The sequence below is a fragment of the Haliaeetus albicilla genome, chromosome 24, assembly GCF_947461875.1.
Source record: "Haliaeetus albicilla chromosome 24, bHalAlb1.1, whole genome shotgun sequence".
Taxonomy (NCBI): domain Eukaryota; kingdom Metazoa; phylum Chordata; class Aves; order Accipitriformes; family Accipitridae; genus Haliaeetus; species Haliaeetus albicilla.
Window position 1 is genome coordinate 21,892,739 of NC_091506.1, and position 24,078 is coordinate 21,916,816.

Genomic DNA, 24,078 nt, shown 5'->3' on the forward strand with positions numbered 1-24,078 from the left:
ACAGATTTTCTTGATTGGCAAGAAAATATGACTGTCCCAATTTTCAGGCTGTTTTCTCAAATAAATTAAGAGAGAGTATTATTGCATCTGTGATTGCCTGAGGGCACTTTTCTCAGATCACCACTTGAGAAATTCTGGCACAATAATCTAATTCGGACACACTGAAGATAGGGGTCATTTTCTAATACTTGAATGCCAGAAATGTGCTCTGTAGTATGCAGTGCTTTTTCCAGTGAAGATACTCTCTGCCAGCTCAGGGTAGAGCTTAGTGACAGGCATATTTTACAGGTTGTTAAGCTTAGGATTTCCAGATGTGCTTAAGGATCACAGCTGAAACTGAATTCTTGCTGATTTTGGAGGGTTATTGGTTTAAATATAAATTATAGATCTGACCCAAAGCAATGTTAAAACACGGAATTGAATACTGCAGAACTGTTGCTGTTGGGTCACATTGGGGTTTTTTGTTTGTTTATTTCCCTTACAAACACATGTCTCATCCCCATAAATGCTTTTATCTGTGCTGGAATTCAGGGGGCTTGAGTAATGTTAAAGAGAAATACTAAGAAATGTGATTTCTTGAGTAAATCTGAAGCAGGCTCCACTGATTGAGAAGTAGATGGCTTATTACTCCTCCTGTTCTAAGAGGGGGCTTGAGTGATTGCTGCCTTAAACCAAAAGTTAGGCTCCAGCTGGAGTTCTTGGAGCAGTCCAGCTGGGGGGGGAGGTTTGGGCTGTGTTTTTATTACTGTTAATTCCATTAATAATAGAGCCGTTGTCCAGGAAGAGACTAAATTCTTGAATTGGAAATATGCACAGGCTTTAAGTGCTTCAGTTGAAAGGTGCTTTTATTTACTCTGAGAATGTATTCATCAACATAGCTTGTGTTTCAGATGTCGTTTTTATACATGCTTACAGTCATTAGTTTGCAAATGATGATTGAATTAGCAAATTAGATTCCTTCACCCTTGGCAAGTGCCACAAACCTTGCGATTGGAAGGCTGTAAAAGGCTGAGGGGGAGAAAAAGCAGTTTCCAAAAAGGGGAAAAAACATACCAAATTCTTTGCTGCAGGCAAATAAGGTTTTGTCTGATATAATTAAATAGATATAACTGGGGGGGGAACACACGACAGTCAAATGGTATTAAAGTGGTATCAGTATGAATGTTCAAATCCCCAAGTGTGGATCTGGAAAAATGTTTTCTTACGTGCTGTTGTTCAGGTCAGGCAGATGGAAATAAAGCTGTCAATCTTGCAGATTGGTGCAGGCTTATCCATTTTGAGAACAAGGTAAGCCGTATGTGCACTCTTACCTGATATGAAAACACATTTTTCCATTTTAAACTTCTTCTGATGAACTATGTACCTTTAGAAAAGGGCAAGCTTAACCTTATCTTCTTCAGGAAAAAATCAGCAAAATCATATCTCCCATGTATAATATTTTTGCTCAGGTGGCTTACTATTCAAACAAATGGCAGGGGGGAAGATAACCCTCTCCTTTGCCTCCTCGAGAAAGGTGTTCACCTTCTAAGACTTCAGCTTGGACTTTGTACCGAAAAATATGCCCCTTGAGATCAAGGAAAATAGTGTCTTGTGACTGATACTAAATAATTAAATTCTGCCTTTGAATGAACAGCTGTCCTCTTAGAAAATAAATGGTGGGTTGAAACTGAAGATTTAACACTTTTTAACAAGGCCTGACATAGTACTAACAAGGTTCCTCAAGCACCTCCGCTGTCTCTCAAAACAGCCTATTTGCCTGGCCCTTGTGAACAAGAAACTTAACTTACCCAGATGGCATATTTTATCTGGGACTTGCAGGTTTTCTACTTCTCTTGCTTGTTGGTCTGGACTCCTGTTCAGCTTAATTATGCCCGTTAAGTACTGGGCCAGTGTGGCATCGGTGTCACTGTCAGAGGTCTTCTAGAACTGGCAAGCACTAGTTCTAGGGCATAGACTTTGAGGGGAAAATTGCCCCAGATATTGACTGTAGTTTTCAGGTTGCAGCATTAGCCTTTGGTTCCAAATTATCTTGTGTTCTCCTTGATGAGTTGGTGTTCACCAGATGGTGTCTTGTCTTTCTGTTTGATAAAAGTAGCAGGCTTTGATTCATGACAGAAACCAACATTTGGTGTTATCTGGCTTCATGACCTTATCAGCTGGCTTTCAGTTATGAGTAATGTCAGTGTTGGTACATGGATATCTTCTGGTGAGTTTACGGTAAATAAATAACCCCACCCCCAAATCAATTCGTTCATGAGATAGAAAACTCTTAGCCTATGTTTATACTGCAGTAAGTGGGTATTTTGTCTTATATTTGAAATGAATGACTTTGTGTGAAAGCTAGACATTCTTAATGGTCCCAAACAAGAAGAGTTATTAGTGGGTATACAGGGGATGCCCAAGGAGATTGTTCAATCTGTTTCTTTTGACCAAAGCAGCAAAGCTTTGAAGCTTCTTAGTGGCTAGAAAGCTAGAGGTAGGTAAAACCAAAATTGTAGCGATTGGTTTACAATGCACGTCCTCCATACTGGAAACCTTTGTACTACATTTCAATGTATTCAAAATAATTCTATGCTAAAACCTGTTCAGAATCATCACTGTAGCCAGAAGGTAAAAAACACTCAGGTACACTATTAGCCTTATAAATAAAATGCCACACCACACAGATACGACTGTCCTAGACCAAGGGATCCCTCGAGCAAGGGATCCCGAATTCTCTCAGCCCAGGGCCTGCAGCTGACATGCCAGCACGATACACCAGAAATGTATATGAGTAGGGGCTGCACCCAGAGTCTCAGGTTTGGTACCTTGCCAAGTCCAAATATGAGCCCCATTGTCATGTGTAGAAGACTTGCTACTATGAGTGTATGGAGAATATAAGAAAAGATTTGCATCTCTTAAAGGATATTTAGTTACAGAAAGTTGAGTCTGAGATGCTGCTGAATTGTTGTTAACGGAACTAGGGCTTAGATACATAGCTACAAAATGCATTTGTGTTTTGTTCAGAGTGATGCCAACGTTTTAGAGCAGAATCTGACCCCACTGCTTGTCCTGAGACAGGCTTTCAATGTAGGCTTAAAATTATTTGGGACAGGAGTGAAACCTTGCCCTGTCAGTATTGTAATGCGATTGAGCCATCAGTTAAAGCCAACAATGACTGGTTTTCATGTATTGGCCACTTGCAAAATTCTCAAATTTATCTTGAGCTTTTTTTTTCTTTTTCTTTTTTTTTAAGTGAAATGAAAGCAAATTGTTCCATTTATCTCCTACCTTCAGAGTGAGTTTCCTGATTGTTTGTCCTTATCACTTCAAGCCAGAAGTTTTATAGATTTGCTAGGCACCTCGACATTGCCGCTTCAAATTCATGATTTGGCAGGAGGGGTAAATTTCTTGTTTCCATTTAAACTGCTTTTAGTTCAGAATGAAATCCCATTTAAACTTAAAGGTTTGGATTGAAGTTTGAAGATCAAAGGAAATAGGACAGAAAGAAAACGTGGCTTTAGCTTGGAGCTGTATCTGAAAAGGGTAACGTCAGGTTCAGGGCTTTTCTTTCTCTCTCTTCCGCACCCCACTCCAAAAGGGTATGTTTCTTCTAGCTTCTCCTGCAAGAGACTTAACTGCATTAACGTGTGCATGTGCCTGCAGTCTTTTTTTGTTTGGTTTGGTTTGCAGTATATGATAACTGCATGTAAGAATCACAAATGTAAAGTCTTTTCTTATTCAGAAAATAGGGCTATTTAAAATAAGCCATGATCTAAAATGTAGAGGCAGCACCAGAAATAGAATCATTTGGAATTAGCAGTGTTGGCAGCTGCTATTGTCAGTCGATAGGCGTGTAAAGTAGGAAACAGAGCATCTGCCATAGCTGCTCCCTTCCACCAGGCTTGGGGAAGTTCAGGCCTGTGTTATATATGGCTGCTAAAATTGGATGAGGGTTTTTGTGGGAGTTGGGATGTGGGGGGGGAATGAATTGCATTAAAGCAACACAAATTGAAGGAAGCTTGACTCGCATGAAGATGGCATACCCAGCCTCTAAAAATGTGGACCATTAGCTCTCTGTTTGTCAAAATGTATTTCTAGCCCTGAATCTGATGCATGGAGCTTTGTGGATCCTGTCTGTTGGGTTGGTCTCTAAGCTTTAGACAACGTCCCACTCTGGATGTCATCCAAAGCGACTTGCCCAGTCACACAGAGAAAATCTGATCTCAGATATGCCAAGATGTCATCCTGTGAAGAGTAACTTGGCCATGGCACTTTTAGGCAGTGTTTTCAGATTTACGACAACCCCAAATATCCCCAAATTTAGAAGCTGGAGGTGGCAGGAGGAGTACATTGGATGAAGAGAAATACCCAGCTCAAAAATTATGTATTTTTGTTGCCCAAACTCTGTTATTTTTATTAAACCACAGCTTTTGAAACTGTGTGGCTAAGTTTTCTTCATCATCATTTTACAGAAATTGTTTTCCTAGTCCTTTTGGCTTCATAAGGAAGCAAGAAATCGAAACGTGTAATTTTTTAAGGCTAAAACAGTGTTTACAACTCTTTTTATATAAAGTTTTATTTCTCTCTCCCCCCGCCCCCCCCAGTGATGAAGATATGCCTTCAACCATTAAGAGTTAACAACAGCCTATTCAGATTAGATATCCATTTTAAGACAGTGTCTGGTCTAAATTTGGCCTGATTGGGTACTGAGAATTGCATGGGAAATTACAGGTGGAGGAACACTGTGCGTTTAGTGAAATTCTGGGTGTTTGGATCAGATTCTGTCAATTTTGGCTTTGAAAAGCTTGGTCAGGGCATACAGCTTGCAATAGGTAGCACTGCCTTTGCTGTAGCTCCCCCCTTCAGCAGTGGGCTTCTTGTAGCAGCGCAACATTGTGAGTGTCGATGCAAAACAGGAGTTGTTCACAGGTTGGTGATCAATAGTCAGTGCATACATTAAATACGGGAAACTTCAGACTGGAATGATGCTATTTCTGATGTATTCTGACATGTGGAGCAACATGTTTCTAACTACTCTTGCCCAGAACAATAACAACAGCAACAAAAAGTTTACACAGTGACAGATGGGAGATGCTTACAGACCTCAAACAAACCAAAATCCTGGGAGACTTGATCAGCACATACAGAAGGAAGACAGAGTGTTTGAGATCATGTTTTCACATCGTGTTTTCACCAAAGGAAATATGTAGGTCTTCAGGGACATAGCAGCTCCCAACGAATTAGGCAGTGTGCCAGTTTTCATCGGCTTCTAACAACGTTAGTAACCCCAGTGCGATTGCTGCCCAGGACTGGCTATGGCAGATTTGGCCTGAGCTAAGGGGCACTGGCCTGGTAGACCAGTTTCATACTGTTAGTTCTGCTTTCCTGTGTCCACCAGCCTGTGCAAACTGCAGATCCCTGGCCTTCTTTAAAGGAGCAGTTCGAGCAGCTCTCTAGTCTCACTAAGAGGGGTGCTGCCACGCTCCAGTCCAACTCAAACAGTGACACCCTTCCAGCAACACTGCAGGGGACCACCTCCTCCATCTCTTTTCCCTAGAGGAAGGCTACCTGCCAGCAAATGTGGCTATAGCATAGCAGGGTATTCTCTTCTTTGGGAAGAGAAGTAACATGCAACTTGCCAGACTGGTAAAAATTAAATAACAAATGCTACCTCCAGTTACTTACACTGAGATTTTTTTATTTTATTTTTCTTGCATAGAGGCAGACTGTCATCTTTGCTGAAGCCTTTATGTGCCTTTATTTGCCTTCACAAGGCAAACAGTCTTTCATACCTAATCGTTTGTACGTGCTGGAAACAAAAAGAGGCTATTAGAGAAGTGTAGCAATATTATTATTGAAGGTTAGGAGATTGTCCTGGCACTCAGAGAAACTCTGCTCTAAATTCTGCACCAGCCTACTGCTTGGGCAAATTACTTTGCCTTTTTGTTGTACTTGCTGCTCCCTTTTTCTGTCCTGGCTTCCTGCATTGGTGTGTCTCCAAGGTCTCGTCTTTGTGCAGCTCTCTGAGCCAGCAGAAGCTCAATGCCTTTAAGGCAGGAAGTCAGAACTGCCCAACTCCTGCCTGCAGCAGCTCAGTGGAAGTGCTCTGGCCAAGGCAGAAACTGTTGGGGCAACTGTATCACAAATATCAAACAAGGGTGCAAAACAGGGGCCAGTGGGGGAAAAGTAGATGGGCAGGCTGTTTACCACCCTCATCTCCCAGGCAAAGGGGAGAAGAGTGGATGGGAGAACAGGGTATGTAAGGGAAGCAAATAATGGGATTGCCAGTACCTGTAAGTCAGCACTGTGTTTCTGCAATTCAAAGCAGGACAGTAAATCCACTGCTCCACTAAACTTGTATTTGGCTTGCTTCTGTGGCCAAGAGGGACCTGGTATCCTGGGTTATTTCCTGGGTGTCAGCAAAGGGATACTGGAACCTGTATTAGCATCAACCAGGATGGTCACTGTCACCAGTCCTGACCTTTTTTGAACCTCTCCATGTTCCCTAGCAGTTGCATTTTCTACAATGGAAACCAGCACTGTCTCTGAGGGAAGGCCTTTGGGTTTGTACAACACAGATGCTTTTTAATACCCATTAGGGCTAAAGAATGATACCCAACTAATATGAAGAACACTGGGCAAAACCATTTTTATACAGCAGTAACTTAGATTATCACCTTGCTCTCTAAAACTTCAGATGAATGGGAGTACAACCCATAGACAAGAGTCCAAATAAGTATGGGAATGCTGTCCTTAGCCAGACAGCTTCTATAGAGCAAGTCTTATTGAATATCTAACTGTGATGAAGCTAGAAGTGAATGTATGGTTGCAGTAGATGGTAATTATTATATTTTGTTGCAGTAGTCAGTCTAGAAGCTAATAATAGAAATTGATACAAAGACTTTATTGCAGTGAAATACAACAATGGAAACAAAAAAGAAAACACCATTCAATAAGGTTAGAATCACCAAAGTGTCCAAGCAAGCAGGTACACCACGCTCTAAGAGCCATTTGGTTCTGTTGTAAATTGCTAGAAATCTATTCAAAGTTTGGCCCAGAATTTTTTTGATGCATAAATATAGAGTAGTAAGGGCAGACTGTGCTGTGGCTGAGCAATAATATACTCAAATAACGTATAACTACCCACAGTCTTGTTTAAATTAGCAGGATTAATGGGGAAGCAGTGTTAGTTGGTCTAAAAGCCTTGTAAGAGACTGATTATCAGTTACTCAGTTTTGATATAATTCCATGATGAGTGGAAAATGCTTCTCTCTCCTTGCATCTCCCTCCATGATCAATTGTCTATTTTAAATAAAAATGATACAGGGTCCGGGTGGGAAAATCATTACAGGCTTATAAGAAAATATTGCAATTTTTGAAGCAGCCTTCAGGCAGACTCCCAAGATTGTCAAGATAATTTTGCACTTGTGGTGCAAGTGAGTTTTGCTATTTATTTACTCTGATGTTAACAAGAAGAACAAGATTCATTGTCTTTCAAAAATAACCTTGCTACAGGCTATATGGCCAGCAGTTTTCATGATTTTGCACCTTGTGTTTCTTGTTTATTTCTCTTTTTTGCATTTTATTGTGGATTTTTCTGGATAATTACAGAATCCCTTATAATTGCAAAGGTATAACTTTGCTAGTAAGTTCTTTAAAAAGAAGTATGAAACATTTTTCTGGAAGGTTAAGTGATAAATATTTATTTAAGGATCTGACCGTAATATGTCCTGATAGCTATACTGTATAAGAAACAAGCTCTTTCTGCAGGTTAGACCTTCATATCTTTTGCATCAAGAGTGCATTTCACACCAGGAGACCTCTGTGCACTACAGAAGATGAACTTAAGTCTCATTAATGAACTGAAGCTGGACTTCGGGAGTAAATGCTTGTGGTTTGGGCGCAAAATTACGCAGGTATCTCAGCAGGGTTCTCTGTGTGCCACAGAAACGTGAGCAGTTCTGGTGATGTTGTTTGGCTTTTGTTTTTCATCTTTGTTTCTGAAGTGCTGAATTATTATTCTTGTATGTGAAGACTGGAAAACTGGAAAGTTGCTTTTTTCCTTCTTGGTGGTGGTATGACTGACTTCAAGCCATAGTTATACATGCCATCCTTATTGCTGCTTTGACAACTTGTGCATCTCATGAGAGACAGATAAGTGCAATAGAAATGCTAACACACTTTAAGGAGAGACAACACAGAATGATTTTAGGAAACTATTTTATTTCTTTCCATCACATGCAGGCTCTATTGGGTAGCTAGAGAGAAAGTTTGTTCCTTTATGGGTAGCTAGAACTGGGAGCAAGCAGGTAAGTTTTCATGTCGTGGCTTAGAGCCTGAAGGACTAGGTGTCAGCGTGTTTCTTCAGTATGGGCGAAATCTAACTGTAAATGTTTACAAATGAGTAAAGGAATGAAGCTCCTGCCACTTCCATCCCATTTCTCCTTCCCCCCAAACTGATGCCTTCCAGGCATGTGTTCTAGTCTGAGGTGTGAGAGATAGATATTTTAGTGGTGCTCATGGTATTGTAAACCTACAGTTTGCATCTGTTGTGTCACCTGACTTCTTCAAGGAAGCAAGGTGTACGCAATCATTTGACAGCCTGTCGCCTGCTGCTTTGCCCCCAATAACTTCTGAACCTGTTGATCAGGGTCAGCCATATTTCACAGAGAAGAACCTAACATCTTAAAGACACCAGAGAAGTCATGTAAGAGTATGTCACTATGCATGTCCCAGCACCAAGAAAAATTCAGCAAATACCAATCATGTTGGATCCCACCGCAAGATGCAAACTTGACCAATCTTTACCTGCTTAAAAGCATTCAAAACTTCTTTCTTTAGATGTATTCCTTTAGATACCTTCTTACTGATTAGATCAAAGCCATGTTTTTCGCCAGCCCTGCCTCTTGTTATGGGATTGATTATACTTGTCAAGTCAAATAAGTGATATGACAATATTTATTTTTTGTTGTGTTACTGTATTTAAAAAACCTCTAGTCTGAGCAGCACTTTGGGGTAACTTTTCTACGCGGAGGTGACTGTGGGGGTGGAGGAGGAATGTTGGTGTACAGGATATGTTTGTGTGCCTCTGAAATACACCATAAGTACATCTTCCTGAAGTTTGTTTCCCAATTCTTTATTCAACCAAGTATTCATACTTTTTTTTCCCCAACCAAAACAGAGTACTGTTCATAAAATAAAATCTTTGTAGTGCAGCATGTAGTTTTTAAATGCATCTCTTACGCTTTTATATACCTTCTAAAGATTTTCCAGCACATAGCTCACCTTCTCCCAGCTGACAGTGATACATCAATTTACACCACCTGCAGATGCAGCAGCTTTTGTGGATTACCATTTCATATTTAAGCATGCATAGCTTTCCAAAATGTCAGCAAAGTAAATGTATGGTGTATAAATAGTTAAGAAGAAAGAGTGGAGAGATGCATAGACTGTCTATGTACGGCTCACACAACCAGATGTTCAGAGGATGTGTAATTTAGATTTCCTTCTACAAGTGCTGCTGTTGTCAATAGTGAAAGAAATGTAGCTGGCTGCACAAATTTAATCAGACAGATGCTTAGATCTGTGGCACTTTTACTCCTGTATATCTGATTTATTTGTTTATTTATTAAGCAGAGGGAAGATCATGTTAAACTGGAAATGTAGACTTGTATAGGGAAAACGGAAGCTTTTAACTTGAAAATAACAAGCTGCTATGGACAAGCAACCGATTTCATTTAGATACTACACACACTCTGTGGTCTGGGCCAACTTCAGTAGTACTAAGATCCAGCTAAGGTCCTTCATTTGTTGCTATATTATCTTGGGAACACCCAATGTGCTTCACTGACTAAACATGGGAATTTGGGTGTAATCATGTGATGTTTTATTAGGCAATAAAAATATTAAGAGCCACTACTTCTTTTATGCAATCTAAACACAAGAAAGCCATTACAAAAAGGCTCATGCCATTAAATTCACCTAAAATCTAACTGTTTTTCAGATGAGGCCCTGTTGCTACCAAGCTTTTCCACAGATAGGCGTTTGCACAAAACCTAAGCCCTTTGTAATTCCTTTAGGTAAAATCAAAGTGAAAATACAGACAGTGGTATTTAGAATTTGCACATTTTCATGGTGAAAATAAAATTGCCTGTAGTTCATCTTCTGCAATAGTTATGCTTTTCCTGCCCACGTATGTCTTGCATCTGATAGTTCTTGCTGCAGTTATTATTTTATATTGCAAAAGATCGAGTCAGCTTTAGTTTCCATTTGCTCAGTGTGGTTTGCCAGAGCTCTATGGAGCACTCAGCTGGGGAATCAAATGCTGGTGCAGATGCAACTGGCATCACTGATTTTGTCACAGTGATGCTAGATTCCACATATCCATCTTAAGAAATTAAATAGGTGGACAAGCACTATGAAACACTTCTAAAAATTGTGATGGCTTTTCATGGACAGCAGAAGCTACAAGGAGGTTCAGAAAAGGTGAACCAAAAGAAAAAGGAACGTCTGTTTTGTCTCTTTGTGGGTTGGGTTTTTTGGTTGTCTTTCTGTGTGTTCCCCCCCCTTAAATTATCTGTTTCAATATGCAGTTTAGCAATTGTACATAAAGGAATATTCTCCTCTCATTAAGAAACCAAAGGTGGCATGGTGGCTGGTCGGGCCAGTGAGCATTGCACAAAGTATTGAATTAAAATGAACGCTTTGTGGAAGTCCACATAACTGAGCCAAATTTTTCATGAGAGTTCTGAAGTACCAATAGGAAAAGTTAACAGCGACATTCTTCAATGCATATGGATTTCTGCTATATATATGTTGTAGGACAGCATATGTGATATCACCTGGTGTGCGCTATGTGCACAGTATTTTGCTTACTACTTCCAAACAGTATCCCTCTTATAAAGGAATTAATAAAACAAAGCTCTCCTTGTGGACATCTCAGAATGGAAGTCCAATGAGCTCAGCAGTCCTCTTTTAACACTTTCTACATTTCAATCCCATTTCATACGCTCCAGGGCACTGCTGACTTGGGATATATATTTTGCTGTGAAACTTAGCATATGCATGGTGTTCTCTTGACTTGATTGTCTAATACAAATAGAATCATTAGTGCAAATAACCCATGGCCACAGTGGGCTCAACTGGAGTCCCACTCAGGTAAGAGCAGTAATACCTTCAAAATCTTATGAAGCCAATGTGACATTTTATATAACAGCATTTCTTCAGCATTTCTTGAACGGAGCTGCCATAGTCTTGCCTTGTGTGAAGCCCTCGGAGCTGCTGCTCTCTGGGGAGGGAGGAACACAATGGATTGGAAAGAGGGAGTAATGAACTTTGAACATAACAGAGGTTCATAATTTAAAGGAACTGGGGTTTCCTGCTGACTGTGTGTGCTTCTGAACTGTTGTTTATTGCCTTTTGATATCACTTGTGAAAGATGATAGTAATATTGCTGTTCACTTTCATTTTATGCAGCCAGTTCTAAACTCTTCAAATCCACTTTCACGCATACCAGGAGAGAGAAAAATGCTTTTATTAATTAAGTGGCACTCTCTTTGTTCCAGTTTCCCTGGTTGTGCTTATTACCTTGGCTGCTATGTGTGCTTGGCTCTCTCAAGTCATTCTTCTCTAATGTGGTGGTGATTCAGGACAACCAGATGGTATCCAAAACCTGTTTTAGAGGGCTTTCTCCTCTTGGCTGAGCAACCCTAGTAACTGAAGTCAAGGAAGCTCTATTGTGCACTGAAGAATGTGGTGGGAAGCTGCTGTGCCCTTCCTAGCACACTCAGTGTTGGCATGAAGGAACAGGAGGAGCAAAGATGGACTTATTTAAAAGATCTCTCCATCTTCTTCCCACAGAGCGTAACATTGCATAGCAAGTGTCGTACCTGCTCTGCTGGCTGACAACTACAATTTGTATTTCATTTTGCCCAAGCCAACCCACAGAGCTTACATAAGTGTATTTCTGTCCTATTCCATGTCACACCAATTTTAAATTTAAATCCCAGTGCTGTGGGATATTGCCTAATCAGATTAGAGAGCATGTACCAAATATCTTTACTGCTGTACCGCCAGTTCTTCTAGATTGTGGTATGTAAGTCATAGTTTTTTAAGTACTACTGCATATGAAGAGTGTGGATTGGAGGTTAGAGGCTACTTCTGTTGCTGTAATTTATTATTTCTTAGGCGTGGGGAAAATTATTTTTCGTAGCAGGGAAAACCCCCTACTTTTAAGCCTATGGAATAAAAGCATTTTTTCATTGTCTGTCCAATGCTGATTTGCTGTATTGCCATATATGCACAAATGTCCATGCGCTGACACCACTGCCAGTAAAATCTCCAGCATGCTCTCCAAATGGAATAATGGCATCAGCAGTGGTAGGGCAGGACAGATGCAAATTGGTCAGTCCCCACTTCTATCTTCCCAAAACGAGCCTCTGCTGAGTCTTTGGGCTTGCCACTGCCTAAGGTTGCTGAATACTTGTAGTGCATGCAACGGGGCATTCACTGAAGGTTGTGCTGTACGATAAAGTTAAGCACATCTCCATGTGTGATTGTCTGAACTACTGCTTTCAATCTCTTTTTAATATTAAAAGCACCAGGCTGCCTGCCAAACCCTATGTGCACTTGCTGTGGTGTCTTGTGAAGTTTCAGCCTTACATGCAGCATTACAGTAGTATTCAAACAGGTGTGGGCACCTTCCTCCAGGAGGACTCACAAAATCCCGGGTTCTTTGCTTTATTCATTAAGATTTTCTTACTAACTCTCCCGTTTGTCTTTGTCATGGACTCTTACACTGGGCTAAATTACTCACATTATTCAACAGAGGCTTTAATGTATACCCAAAAGTCTCCAGAGTCTGACAGGGCTGGAAGAGCCAGGACGGGGTCTATGCCCAGCACTCACCTGCAGAGCCTGTTTGTAGGTATGAGGGGGTGAACCCACGATCCTGTTGACTTGGTGGTTCAGTTCTGAGATTCAGCACAGATCCTCTCCTGGAGTGCCAGCTCTGAGGATGAGTTTCTCCCTCATTATGAGCCAAACGAGATATACATACCTCTCTCTCTGTAGTGTTGGTTTATTGGGGGTTTTTTTATGTTGTTTTGGGTTTCTTTTTCCACCCATCCTCAACACACTCAGCATCTTCCAGTACTTGGAAGCTCCTGCTGATGATAAAGCACAGGCAAAACAACAACAACAACAACAAAATCTAATCTAGTACAGGACCTATTTGTTCAAGTACTAGAACACCCTGATGCCCCTTAACTTCGTACAGCCTGTTGCCTAAGAAACACTTTCAGTTCTGCATCTTCATCAGTAGGTGGTGCTGGCAAACTGCACATGTGTTAGTGCACTCTTGGAGCTGCCTGCACCATCGACTTACAAACTTGTAGACGAGGACGTCAAAGTTTCAACGTGATCTCAATCCAGCCTCAGAACAAGACCCCCATTTTGCCGACATGGTGATTTGTTATTTTCTCGTGCATAAGGAAATGCATTACTTGAACTGCTCAAACTGCTGACCACAGCCAGAAATGACGTGTATTGGTACACAAAAGTGGACAGGCTTGTGTTGAAATACGGAAAATTAAGTGCACAGTTTTATGAAGGGGAGATATCTGTACACAGAAGGACTTGTGCGGAGGTGAAAGTACCTAGATGGAGTTTCCCTCTTTGAGTCCCATCTTGAAGTGGAGCAGAGAGGAAGGTTACAAGTATGATCCTTGTTTCTCTCCTCCCCCCAGCACACCTACAGCTGATTCTTCTTCAGCTTCCAACTGAAAAGGTTTTTTTTTTTTAAATTGTTGGATGTGGCCTTATAATAAGCATTATAATCATGTAGTGATCTGAAGTGAGGAGTGGAAGAAAAGCACTGTTTGTAACAGTGTTTATGTGGGGTTTTATGTTTAACATAACTTACAATTAGAAGTGAATGGCTAATAATCTTAATGTTCCTTTACACACATCTGTAAATAAAATTATTGTTGATCTTTGCGTGACCTCATGGCGAATGTTGCCAACATTGCCATAGGTGTAGCTTCGTACTGGCAAGTGTTTCATATGTTGTAATGTCTGGTTTGAGGACTGGTGACTTGCATATGGTAAAAGAAGTTATTAAGAGGAACTAGACAATAAATTGATCATGAATGGGCGTACAGTAGACACGCAATAGACACTAGCTTATTGTGTTTTTTCCAAGTGAAGTGGAGCTGTGGAAGTTTGCAGGCATCACACGCACTTCAGAGTTGACTGAAATATCCCAGGTCTTTTTTCATAATGCATATTTGCTTCCATGATTTTTCCTTTCATTATTTAGACTTTGAAAATTTATATAGTACCAGTAATGGATTTTGAAAAGGTACAAGAATGCAGCCCCTGGTAGGAAGCAGAAACTGAGGAGTCATTATTACAGCCTGTTGTCTTACAGTGCTTTTAACTTAAGCTTAGTGAAACATTTGTCTTATATTAACAGCTAATTATAACCATGTGTAAAACTGAGCATCATTACCCAGGATTAAGTCCTGTTGCTCCATCTGGTTTATTGTTTAATTCCTCTGGGAGTATTTTAGAGAAAGGTGGTTTAGATAAGTGCACGCTGTTCGTAACTCTTTAAATTCACTATTAAAGGTGGCAAGTGCTGTTTCTTGATAGCCACAACATCTTGTACATAAAGGTACTTGAGAATGGTGGGAATTCCTTTTACTTTTTAAAATGCAGAATGATTAAATGGAATAGTTTCATTGCCCAAGTTCTGGGCTGTTCTATGTATTATTTACTGGGCTGTGAAATAGAAACCTCATTACTGATCCACCTTTAGTGTGTGTTTGTATATATATATATATATATATAAAAACCTGGGCTGTGCGCTATGTAAAATACAGTGCTGCATTTTGGAATTATTTTGTTTCAGTAGACTCGTAAGAGATCGGGGGGGGTGGGGATGAGTAACTGTGGCTTGAAGATTGTTTTGGGGGACTACGTTAGTTCTGACCTGCTTCCCACTGAGTCAATAAATAAAACCCCAAAGGGCAGAGCCAAGCTCTTCGATGAGACACCCGCGTTGCAAAGCTCTGTCGGCCGTGAGGTCTCCGGTCACCGTAAATTTGTAAGTTGCCTAAAGTACTGCCAAAGCAAATCTGAATTCTGCGATCTTGTTTCACAGCTCGACCCGGCAGCTGGTACAGGACCGCGGACTAGCTCACGAACCACCCCGGCATTTGGGGGGCTGTTGGGTTTTTCCCGCCGAAGCCGAAACTCCCCGGTTGGGTGACCGCGAGCCGCAAAGCTGCTGTCCACGTGGACTGGTGCTGAAATCTCTCGTCCGGCTGCTGCCAGAGCCTCTTCAGGCAAACCCAGAGACATGGCAACAAACGGAACAAAAGTGGCAGATGGACAGATCTCCACGGAAGTTGATGCTTCAATCACCAATGACAAGCCTAAAACCTTGGTAGTAAAAGTGCAGAAGAAGAAGACGGATCTTCCAGACCGAGATACCTGGAAAGGAAAATTTGACTTTCTTATGTCCTGTGTAGGTTACGCCATTGGCTTAGGGAACGTGTGGCGATTTCCATACCTTTGTGGCAAGAATGGTGGAGGTAAGTTTCCTGTTTCATTCTTACAACCTCTGATATATTTGTATATTAGAACTCACCATAAAAATTATCTGTAAAACAGAACTTGGTTTTAACAACTTTTTCATCTGTAGAGATGGGTTTTTTTGTTTGGGTTGGGGTTTGGTTTTTTTTGGTTGGGTTTTTTCTTTTTTTTTTTTTTTGCTTTACACTTGTCCAGGAGGGTTGGAGCAGTTTTGAAGTGTGGTGCTCTGCTTTGAGGTCTGCCCTGGAGTGTATTCTAACTTCTAGTTGGCAGGTGCTCTTAAAAGACCATAAGACCTCAGAGCAGAACTAAAGCACATTGCCCTCCAACCCTTCAGAGCCCTCTCTTTTGGTTTGAGTGTTTGAGAGGATTGCATACGGCTTGGAATACTGACTCTGAGCTTACCATAAAAGGGTAACTTCAGCTGGAAAGCAGCCAGTCCTGGTTAAAGCCTTTATGCTATCTGCATACTCCTGTGATAGACAAAGACAACAAAATACACATTGTTTTGGATTTTAGCTTTTTACTTAAACAGAAAATATTTAAATGATAATGAGATACATTTTTCTCCTTATTTTCACCTCTTGAGATACTGGTTCAGAAGTGTGCATGTGCTTTCCACTAACTTTTTTGAAAAGCTACACTTAAGAGGAAAAAAATGTGGGTTTCTTTTCCTATATAATAGGGATGGCAACAGTGGAAACTCAGTAGTGTTTTTCCCCAATGTAACAGACTTTTTCTTATTTCTTTTTAGGTGCATTCCTGATTCCCTATTTCCTTACTTTAATTTTTGCTGGAGTGCCACTCTTTCTTTTGGAGTGTTCCCTTGGTCAGTATACATCTATAGGAGGCCTTGGAGTGTGGAAGCTTGCTCCAATGTTCAAAGGTACAGTATGAATTTGGATTGCTTTCCATTTGTTTCCAAGTTGCACAAAGTGACAGAGCAAGAATGTTTCTTTATGCATTCATATTTTTACTTAAACCATAATTTTCTATAGAAAACCCTAGCTTTCTGAGGTGTAAACAACAATTTTGAAACACACTAGGATATTATCCATTCCCCATTAAAAATAGCAGAAGTTAGGCATTAGACTCTCAACAAAGTTATTTTTGAACTTCAAAAACTTTGATTTTTTTGTTTGTTTGTTTTGTTTTGTTAGGAACATATGAAGACTGTTCAAAATAGCATTCTAAATCTAGCAGTATTTATCTGAGTGGGTACAGAACTCTGTTCACAGCAATTTGGTAAACATTGCTTTCTAGTCGGAGTCACAGAGGTTTGTATCTTCTGTTGGTCTTTATTGAAATTCAATGGCCAAACACTTCAAAGAAGGCAATTTCATTCTGAATTGCTTAAGACAAGCCCACTCCACACTTGGATATTTAGCTAGTTTGAGGTTTCTCATTGCTAGAACCTCAAAGTTTTACTGTAGATTCTGCACAGACCCACAAACCTCACAAACTGTGCTTTTCACCCTCTAGTCCTAAATCCTTTGACACTTAAGAACTCATGAGCCGACTCCTGGGCCAGAAGAAGAACAAGTTACACATCGAGTTATAAATTACTTCACACAGTAGGACTGACAGCATAGGGTGAGCTAAAAGTTTGTTTGGAGTGGATTTTGTTCTAGGAAATTTTGTACTGGGAAAACCCAGAGAGAAGAAAATGTTTCTCACAGATAAGTATTTTAACTTTGCTGGTGTTACAGATGTTGGTAGGGGGCACAATGCAAAATATAGATCCTGCTTTGCATTAGACTGATTATTTTGAGCACTTGCTCCTGTTTAGAGTCATGTGGCAACTGTCACAAGCCTGAATATTTTAAAATACCCCTGAAGTCTGCATGTGGAGTAGAGGACAAGGGATGACATTGTGGAACCCTTGACATTTCTTTAGTCTGAGATGACATAATAGCATTATACTAAGCATCAAACACTTAAATCAGTGTACTAAATGGATAGCTGGTATTATAACTCATACTCAATTTGTGTGCATCTGTCAGAAGTTTCTGTGGGACTGCTGTTACAGATAATGAGCTGATTTAGCTCTTTTCCCTAGAAGTAAAAAATGCCTGTAAAATCTCAGCAGCAGCAGATGTGACTGCTTGCTGCAACACACAGAGAACAGAGCACTATGATTAAATGTATAGATGACTGAACTATCACTCAAATTGGTGACCATTTTATAATGGTACTTCTAAAATATTAACTTGGTTTCTACAAAATGCGGTAAACGCTATCTGCCCCATACGTCGTATTTGTCCTTCTGAACTGCAGTTCTTCAACTGACACTTGTACAAACATTACTAGAAGTCACCTTCTTTTGTTTCTTTTTGTTTTCTTTACAGGTGTGGGACTAGCTGCTGCTGTCCTTTCCTTTTGGCTAAATATTTACTACATTGTGATTATTTCGTGGGCCATATACTACCTGTATAATTCCTTTACCACTGTAAGTGGGGGAGGGGAGGGGCGGGGACAGCATTGTTTGTTGAATGTAAAGCAAAGTGATATATAGGTACCTGATTAATCTATCTCACTGTAAAGGTGTGAGGTTAACACAAAATGAAAAGAAATCAGTAGGATAAGCCATTTCTTACTAAAGGAAACCTATATTGTAAAAATCCCTCCATTTTAATTTTTTTTTCTTCTTCACAGGAAATGTAGAATGGAAAACTGTGAGGAAAATATTCTGTTCCGAGAATGCTAGTGGAGAAACATAATGATAGGTTATTTTGGAGCCACAGGCTTCTTTTTTACCAATTTGTTTAAATTTCCTCATCTTAATCTTCAGAGACACAGCTCTTTCCTCTGTACCCTTTTAGTTTCACTTATTATCTGTCTCTGCCCTTTAATCACAGACATGCCTGCTTGTTTCTCTGCTTACCTGCCAGGCAGCTGCAAGTCATGCCTGGGCTTCGGACTCCTTGTCCTGACAATGCTAACAAGAGTACTAGTACCCATTTGCCTTTTAGCCTACAGGCCAGTCATTCCCCTGAGAAAAATTTTAGTGTATAAATGATTTTTTTTTCCTTCAGTAGCAGCCACAAAAATGTTAGTTCTTTGGGAAATAGTATCATTGCTATGTTATTTAATGATGGAAGGGTTTATTAAAGAAAGTCCCATGGAATGGAAGTTCTGTGATTTGATCAGCTCTGAACTTCCATTCGTTGGTTTTTTTCACTTTGTTTTCTTTCCTTTTAACTTTATTTTTAGCTGCCTTTTTTTTCCCCTCAAGGATGATTCATCAGCTGAGTAGGTCTTGTCTGATTTTTGGGTTTTGGCCATCTGAGGAAGCATTCTTACATAAGTCTCAATAATTAATGCATTCAATTGTTGTCTATTCTACAGATTTTTTTCATGCTTGCTTGTTCTCTTCTTTAAAGAATTTTCCCTTGACCAAATTTGCATTAATTACTTTCTGGGAGTGACAAGATCATTAGATTATTTCTTTTTTTATTATCATCAGATTTGTTATTGTTGTAAAAGGTCAGTCATAGTCTGGAAGTGATGCACTGGCCCGTATTAAATGAATACTGACTTCTAATTCCCTTGAAGCCTCTTACCCTTGTATTTAAAACATGCAATACCCTGATACAACACTTTCTGTGAGAGGAGTTTCCAAGGTTGGCCACCAGAAGAGTATCTAACTTGTATCTAAATGAGATTCATTCTAATGGATATCATGTGGAAACAGGTTCTGCTTCCCAGAACTTCTGAAAGATAACTTAATGTAATGGACACATGTAGAAAATGCACGTAGAAAATAGAAAGTTTACATTTTTCTAGTTGTCCCTTGACCTGAGGGGAAAATGGAAATCATTGATCAATAACCATCACACCTTTATTACCTCTAGTGCAACAAGAGGTAACAGGACCTCCAGGAGGTCCCTTCTGCTGCCCTTGTTTCTTGTAGCACACTCAATAGACTCTCGCGTGCTGAGAGGCACATCAGACTCCAAGGCATTTGGGCTGATGTATTAAAGAAAGGAAGAAATATTTTTACATCCGATTCACACAACTGATATGAAGTTAAATAACTTACGTGGTAGACATGCACCCCAGGGAGATCAGTGCGCTGCAGAACTCGGAGGGTATGAGTTCTCCACTCAACTGTCATTTCTAGTAAAGAGAGAGAGAGCTGAGGTAATGCTTACTTAAAAACTGTTTCACTGTTGAGGTTTTTCTCTCTCCCTTTCTTAAATAGACTCTTCCTTGGAAACACTGTGAGAACCCATGGAACACTGACCGCTGCTTCTCCAATTATACCTTAGCAAACACCACTAACATGACAAGTGCCGTCGTCGAATTCTGGGAGTAAGCTGATAATTTTTCTCTGTATCATTCCTGTGTAGATGCAGGGATCAGCTTGTTAACATTCATATACTATCTTCTGAATTAGTTGTCAAATACACATTCTGTTGGCTTATTCTAGACGCAACATGCACCAAATGACTGATGGATTGGAAAAACCAGGGCAAATCCGATGGCCACTAGCAATTACTCTAGCAATTGCCTGGATTCTGGTGTATTTTTGTATCTGGAAGGGGGTAGGCTGGACTGGAAAGGTAAGATTAAAAAGTACTGTAAATCCCTTTCAATTAAAAATGCCCGTTTTACTCAAATATTCTGAAAATTCTTGAGGTAAGAGGCGCTGGGGACAGTTTTGCTGGAATAGCTCTGTGAAGTATTTAATTTCTTCCTTTCTTGAATTGATATAGCACCATGTTTTTGAAGGAGCTGGCTCCTCTGTAGCTAGGTCTAACCACAGTCTTAGATGGTATGTTCACTTACAGACCTCTTGGCTTTGCCAGGTATAAAATTGCCTTAAAAATATGTCTGCTTGTTCCTGGGATGAATATTCTAGCTAGTTTGGATAGCAATAGAGTGGGGATGAAGTGTTTTGGCTTCAGTGAGAAGCATGCGTTTGTTGCACAACTCTTGCTGGACTTCTTAGATACGTAAGTAAGTGTTGAAACTGTATTGCATAAAGAGCTGCTCCCTCCTTTCCTTACGCTGAATGAGAGCCGTAGGTAGTTCTTGCCACAGGCATGCTTGCATGCTGTGCTTCTTGGAGTCTGGCTGGTTTCTGAGTGCAAAACAGAATTTACTAATGAATTAGAGGAAATCATATTATTGACAGACCTTTCTCCAGGAATTAAAGGGCAACAGCATCTGACATTGGCATATGCCTTTCCTTCTCCCAAAATGGCAGGGAGAAATCTTAGGGAAATGAAAAGCTGCAGCCATGAGGCTCGGCGGCAACAGAAGGCTTGGGTTACAAGACCTCAGGTCTGGTATAGAGGACTAGGATTTTTTTCTCACTGAAAGAATGAATTGTTAACTTTTGGCAAGATGGTTGTAACTGACCCACTTAAAGCTGCATGTTGAACATGGCCTAGTTGAGCTGAGACCATTTTATTTCTCCTGTCTGCAAAGAAGGTGGCAAAAAGAGGGCTGACACTGTTTCTTTGGAGTCTGACTTCATAGTATCTTTTTTATAGGGCTTTTGAAAAGGCAAGAGAGTAGGACCCTGTATATCATAACAGATGGGGAGAGCATGTGAAAAATACAAGAGCAGCTCTCTGAGAGGTGGAGAAATAAACTAACAGATGTTGTTCTACAAGCAGGGTACTGGTGACATGAACCTTTTGCTTTTGGGAGCTCCCCTTGTTGAATACAAAAAAAGAAAAGCATGAGCCCTCTCGTGCAAAAATATTCTAGTCCACTATATTGCACCTTCAGGAAAATCGGCAACATCCACCTGCCTTGTAGACATGGTGTTTAGGGAATTCTGCAGTAGGCACTCCCCTTTCCACACCAAGGTTTTCCATTGGTAAATGCTTCAATTTTAAGAGTCAGCCTCAGTTGCTGCTACAGTCTTTTTAGGGAGCAAATATTTTCTGAAGTGTTAACAAGCACAGATCATTCTTCCTTCCACACTTACAATGTCTTGTTTCTTCACATCAGGTGGTATATTTCTCTGCTACTTATCCCTATGTTATGCTGCTTATCTTGTTCTTCCGTGGTGTAACACTGCCTGGAGCAAAGGAAGGCATTTTATTCTATATAACTCCCAACTTCAGTAAGCTTTCAGACTCTGAGGTAAATATTCAATCCTTGTAAACAAAAGTTTCACTACTAACTGTTCACCTTTCAGACATATGACCTGCTCCTCAAGTGCAGAAACAGATTTTTAAAAAAATTATTTCCTGCAATCAGGTTTGGCTGGATGCTGCCACACAGATTTTCTTCTCCTATGGTTTGGGTCTTGGTTCACTGATTGCCCTTGGAAGTTACAACCCTTTCCACAATAATGTTTACAGGTAAGCAGATGACTGCACATATTACAATGGCACTTTCCTGTCTTGGCTGGAGCTCAATTCTGTCTTTCTGTGTCTCTGATCTGAATATTAAATGTTATATCTAACTTGGAATGAGATGTACAACTGCATTTACACTAATGGGAAAGACAGTATGACTTGTCCAGCATGAAATGGAACCCAAACTGTGAAATCCTAAATCATGAAATCTTTTCACAGGAAAAAAGGGTAATATACTGATGAACAGTAGCATTGCTTTACCCACTGCTTAAAGCACCTTACCTTTATTTCAGGGACTCCATCATAGTGTGCTGCATAAACTCATGCACAAGCATGTTTGCTGGCTTTGTCATCTTCTCCATTGTTGGATTCATGGCTAATGTCACAAAGAGGCCTATTGCAGATGTCGCAGCGTCAGGTATCCAATATATTTTTCTCTAAGTTGTTCAGTGGCATCAGTTATTTTTTGTTCGTACGTTGTATCCAACGGCTTCATGTAATTGTTCAAAATCCCTCCCTCAAAACATTCCTCAGCTCCCTGTCATTTCAGTCGCCCTTACTGATTGCAAAGGGTGAGCATTGTTTCAAACCTCTCAAGGCAGCACCAGCAAAATAATTTCACGTCGAGCAGACTGTCCGCCTGCCTGCCTAGTGCTCTCAAACCTTTGGTGTGGAGAGTGGTCAGCCAGAGACTCATCGCGGGCTGACGCAATTGAATACTAATGAATGCTACTTACAGGGAAAGCATTTACAAGAGGTGGCAGCACAGTTTGCCGCTTCAGTGCTTAGCTGTGACATCAGATCATGAGCCTTTTGCTACTGAAATTCTTAAAAGCAGACTGAAAGCAGGAATGATGGTCATGTTTTTGGAGCCTATATTCTCAAATTCAGTTAGGTTTTTAAATTCCTTTTACTGTTTCTTGAGGTTAAGCCCTTTGAGGCAGGTCCATTTCTCACCTCTTCAGACCTACAGCTATCAGCCAATTTTATGGGGCCCTGTATTATGAAAGTCATTGTACTTAGGGCAGTAAGATGTCCATGGAAGAATTCTGCTATTCTTTGCAGTTCCTTGTCTTTCTTCCAGATGAAAAAGCTTAAAGTAGCAGAGCAGATGGTTGCCCTAACCCAGCTGGTGTACCAGATACTCATTTAGCAGTTCTGGCCACAGGGAGGGATCTGATAACTGAAAGCTTGGTTGGAAGTCACTGGTGGACAAAATATGTCTTACTATACTAGTAAACATATCCCATTGATGAAATATTTCCTTAGTTAGAAAAGGGGAGAATTTAAGCCCTAAAAATAATCTTCAGTAAACTACACATACAAAGAAATTAGGAAAAGAATTATGATGGCATACATTGTTGTCAAAAAATGGTCTAGAAAGTCAGTGGTGTGTGAAATAAGCTTCTTGGATTTATGTATTTGATATAGATATAACTATATAAAGACTACACCTGCAAACAGAACAATATTTTTATATCATGTTAAGCTCCTAAATACATTTTAAGGTACCTAAGATAATAGACTTCTGAAAGATGCACATGACTTCCTGCAGCCACTAATTGCATAAGATAGTTGAAAATTTGACCTTTTAATTAAGGCTTCTATTTCTCCTAGCAAGCTCAGAAACTGATGCTTTATTTTAGCACCATGAGACATATTGGTTTATAATCTTTTATACAGCTTTGTAAAACAATATTATTAAAAGCTGTAGCTGCATTTTGGTGGAATGTGTAACAGTAAAATTAAGAACATATTTATCTTAAGTTTATTTTGCTTTTACTACTGCCATTTGGAAGGCATTCCAATCATGTCTGCTATTGCTAGCAAATAATTGTTTCAAAATCAGGTGTCTAATGCCAATCCTTGCCTCACTGGTTTGAAAGCTATGTAGGTCCAACCAATTGTCACAGACAGACTTACTTTTAATGAAAACCAAAAAATCAGATACCCCCGCTTAGGTGAGGCACACTAATTTTATTTCTGTGATTATTTAGTTTGCTACAGGTTTCCCTCTTAACCTGGCATCAGCTGGCTTCCAGCTATGCTATGACAACAAAAAGAGCTCCTTCTTTTTTAATAATTTATATTCTCCTTCCAACACTATGCCTCCCATTAGCAGTTAGTAGGAACACAGATGAAAAAGGTTTGCCTATTCACAACTACATAGTTTATTAAA

At 40.1% G+C, this 24,078-nt stretch overlaps 1 protein-coding gene across 2 annotated transcripts in view; it reads left to right on the plus strand.

The window, feature by feature from the left end:
• Window positions 1-24,078, plus strand: part of SLC6A1 (solute carrier family 6 member 1) — a 62,863-nt gene that overhangs the window by 27,105 nt on the left and 11,680 nt on the right. For both annotated transcript variants that reach the window (XM_069769770.1, XM_069769771.1), the window contains exons 2-9: window positions 15,146-15,578; window positions 16,334-16,465; window positions 17,928-18,028; window positions 19,784-19,893; window positions 20,012-20,144; window positions 21,547-21,681; window positions 21,799-21,902; window positions 22,193-22,317. In XM_069769770.1, the coding sequence (XP_069625871.1) occupies window positions 15,344-15,578; window positions 16,334-16,465; window positions 17,928-18,028; window positions 19,784-19,893; window positions 20,012-20,144; window positions 21,547-21,681; window positions 21,799-21,902; window positions 22,193-22,317 (1,075 nt within the window). In that variant the 5' untranslated portion in view covers window positions 15,146-15,343. The remainder of the gene's footprint in view (window positions 1-15,145; window positions 15,579-16,333; window positions 16,466-17,927; window positions 18,029-19,783; window positions 19,894-20,011; window positions 20,145-21,546; window positions 21,682-21,798; window positions 21,903-22,192; window positions 22,318-24,078) is intronic.